General features: G+C 46.3%; 1 protein-coding gene across 1 annotated transcript; it reads left to right on the top strand.

The window, feature by feature from the left end:
* The first annotated feature begins 336 nt into the window (after positions 1–336).
* CD70 (CD70 molecule) lies at positions 337–2829 on the top strand. Its single transcript, XM_044658466.1, has 3 exons — positions 337–483; positions 1592–1673; positions 1871–2829. Exons 1-3 carry the CDS (start codon positions 337–339, stop codon positions 2275–2277), a joined length of 636 nt encoding a protein of 211 aa, XP_044514401.1. The 3' UTR covers positions 2278–2829.
* Positions 2830–3416: the final 587 nt, after the last annotated feature.

Raw genomic sequence — 3416 nt, 5'->3', positions numbered from 1 at the left:
TCTGGTTTGCTGCTTTTTCTACAGACCTCTCTTTAAGGTCCACTGTGAGGTAAGTGAGTCCCCACTAAACCTTCCTGATCTCCTGGTGTCATTGGGGTGGGGTTGTAGATTAGAGAGGANCTCTCCCTCTCTCTCTCTCTCTCTCTCTCTCTCTCTCTCTCTCTCTCTCTCTCTCTCTCTCTCTCTCGTCTTTTTCTTTTTCTCTGCATTCTCTCACCACCACACACACCCCTTTTTCTTTCCTCTTCGTGTCTCCCTCTCCATCTGCCTACAAAGCTCATATTTCACTCCAGTCCATTTGTCCCCCAGCTCTTCAGTCATAAGGACTGCAGAACCATGGCCTCTGGGGAGGACAGGAAGAACTTAAAGATCTACTTTCAATGTCCCCTGATTGGTTTTGTCACCGGGCTATTTGCTGGTTTCCTGGTGTTTTCTCTGGTTTGCTGCTTTTTCTACAGACCTCTCTTTAAGGTCCACTGTGAGGTAAGTGAGTCCCCACTAAACCTTCCTGATCTCCTGGTGTCATTGGGGTGGGGTTGTAGATTAGAGAGGAAGAGAAGAGAGATAGGAAAGGATCAAAGTGGAAGTACAGACATGAAGAAGGGGAGATCCTGGGGAGCCACGGAGAAGGAAAGGGAATAGTGATACAAGAGGCGATGGAGGTGGAGGAGTGATAAGGGGAGAAAGGGAGACGGAGAGATAGAGGCATGGGATATAAAGGGATAAGGAGAGAGACAGAGAGGCAGGAAGAGAATGAAGAAGAGGAGAGAAGACATCTGGATTTAGGCTCATGTATGTGTTTGTACTGTATGTGTGTGTATGGTGGGAGGGGAGGATTATTTGTGAGACCACTCTGGCAGTGTGCCTGAGCCCATTCATCCCTAAAGCTCGTTAGGGAGATCCCAAGATGGAGCAGTTGGAGGCAGGCGGGCACGGGCTCCAGGGTGAGAAGGATTTCAGTGGGTCTTCCCCAGGTAATGACCCAGATGACAGTAGGAGAGATTCACAGAATCAAGTGCAGGGGGTTACCAGAAATTCTTTGATCTGGGAGGAACCTTGGGATAGTCAGTCGATCAGACCCCTTACCTCTGGGCTAGGGCCTCCTGGAATCATTCCTGGATCTTCCCTTCATTGTGCATCCTCTTCCCATTCCAGGAAGCTGAGAAATTCTTCCAAAAGCCTTTCATGAATTTGTCTTGCTTCATTGAAAACACATTTTTTATTCATATCACAGGGGAAAGAGGAAATCTCAAGGGGTTGGAATCAGGGTCAGAGGAGAATAGGAACAGAGTGTGGGGTGTAGTGTGTGTGTGTGTGTGTGTGTGTGTGTGTGTGTAAGAGAGAGAGAGAAAAAGAGACAGAGAGAAAGAGGGAAGGGGAGAGACAGGTAGAGACAGAAAGACAGTCAGAAAGAGGGAGGGAAGGGGAAAGAGTCAGAGAGACAGAAAGACAGAGAAACTACAGATATAATAGATTCTAGGCTGAGATTGGGGCCTTCTGGAAAAGTGTTTTGTGGGTTTCTTTGACTGTGAAGGGCTCTAAAAGCATCAGAATTGGTGCCATCCCATTCTATGCTGTCCTTTTCCCTCAGCCTGAGAATGACAAACTTGGGGAAAACCAGAAACAGAATAAGGAAGGAATTCATACAGCCCATCTCCTGCTCAACCACACAGGTAACAATAAATTGTATATGTTCCTATCTATGTGTGTCTCTTTGAGTATATCTATAGGTTTGTGTGTGTGTGCATGCTCGCCTCTTGGTTTGTTTGTTTTTTTCTTTTCTGTGTAGGGAGGAACTAGGAAACTCCTCTGCCAGGACTGTTAAATGAAGGAATGAGTCTAAGCCCCTGTCTTTCCTTCCTTCTCCCAGGTTCTCGTCAGGATGACACCCTGCAGTGGCAAGGGGATCCGTCCCTGGGCCGCTCCTTCCTATACGGGCTCATTTTGGCCCAGGGTTCCTTGCAGACCCGGCGCAGTGGCATTTACAGCATCTATGTCCAAGTGACTCTGGCCAAATGCATCCAGGGCAATGACCCTGAGGAAGTCAAGGCTTCAACCTTGACCATTGGCATCCTTTCTGCTCAGAGCCGCCATTCTAGCCTCCTCCGAAGACACTTCCAGGGCAGATGTTCTCTGAGCGCCAGCCTCCAGGTGTATCTCAGTCACCAGGACACCCTCTATGTCAACCTGACATATCCCCTTGTGCCCTCGCCCAATGCTGATGAGACTTTCTTCGGAGCCTCTTGGCTGTGCCCTCCTCTTCCCGTAGAATACTAATCATCCTGGACTTTGAGGATATTGTAACCCAGGCTAGGTGGATTCCCTAACAGCTGCTGCCAAGGAAGAGACCAGAACAGTGGCTCCTGACTAAATTCCCAGCCTTACTTCACCGCATTCTTTGAGGGCATCCTAAGTAGCAACCCAACTAAACTCTGTGCTTTTCCCTAAAATTTGTTCTTAGATTACCAGCCTCTGGGTTGTCATGCAGGCTCTTCCTCTTGCCTGGTATGGACTTTCTTCTTAGCTCTAGCTTTCAGAATTCTTCTGAATCTTTAAGGTTCAGCTCAAAGCACTATCTCCCTTGTAAAGCCTTCCCTGATTTCCTCAGCTAAAACCAGTCTGTCTTTTCAAATTTTCCCCTAGCACCTCGATTGATCTCTTCTTTGTCACCCTCCCTTGGAACATACCAATCTGTGCACAAAATGGTACACAGTAGAATATAAACTTCTTGGGGTCTGGAAACTCAGGAATTGAGGCCATTGTTTGAATCTTTGTATCTCCAGAACTTGAATTTTATGCATAGTAGGAATTTAATAAATTTTGAATATACAGATTAGGAAAACACAACTCGCATAGAGATGAGCTGAAACCGTTTGATACTTTTTCATGGCTATGATTCATTTTGCAGCCCTATGACATGTGAAGACATTGAATTCAGCTGGGAGGTGATTTGCCTAAGGTCCTAGAGATCAAATCTCCTGGCTCTTAGCCAGGGGAGGGTTGGGATAGAAGGAAATAGGAGCAGGGGGATTGGAGAGTGGAGGATTTGATGGGGTAGTGGATTGATGATGAGAAGTATGAAGTAGAATTGGTAGTCTCGGCCACACAACTTGCTTCCTGCTCCTGGAGCAAGGATTCTCAACATAATTTTGGTTTTCAGCAGTCTAGTAAAATCAAAGTTCTTAAAAGCATACAACTAAACGCATAATATTACAAAGGAATCAAGATAAAAAATTTATGCAAATAAAGATGAGATTCCTAATTAATTTTCCATCCAAGTTCTCCAACTTCCTGAAGTCTCTCCACGGACCCCAGATGGAGAGCTTCCGCCCTGGAGGGAATCATAATAATATTCAGTTGCTCCATGCCTTCTCTGGGTTTTCCCCTAGAGGTAAGACTGAGGCCCAAACAAGTTT

This window comes from Gracilinanus agilis, chromosome 1 (assembly GCF_016433145.1).
Source record: "Gracilinanus agilis isolate LMUSP501 chromosome 1, AgileGrace, whole genome shotgun sequence".
Classification (NCBI taxonomy): domain Eukaryota; kingdom Metazoa; phylum Chordata; class Mammalia; order Didelphimorphia; family Didelphidae; genus Gracilinanus; species Gracilinanus agilis.
The sequence above is the reverse complement of the archived record's forward strand: the minus strand, read 5'-3'. Positions and strand labels throughout refer to the sequence as shown.

What these genes read in the sequence shown, in the direction of transcription:
- CD70 (XM_044658466.1), top strand. Translation starts at nt 337, where the DNA reads ATGGCCTCTGGGGAGGACAGGAAGAACTTAAAGATCTACTTTCAATGT. An exon ending in TCTTTAAGGTCCACTGTGAG is followed by an intron (nt 484 to 1,591) that starts GTAAGTGAGTCC and finishes CTTTTCCCTCAG; the next exon opens with CCTGAGAATGACAAACTTGG. An exon ending in TCTCCTGCTCAACCACACAG is followed by an intron (nt 1,674 to 1,870) that starts GTAACAATAAAT and finishes TCCTTCTCCCAG; the next exon opens with GTTCTCGTCAGGATGACACC.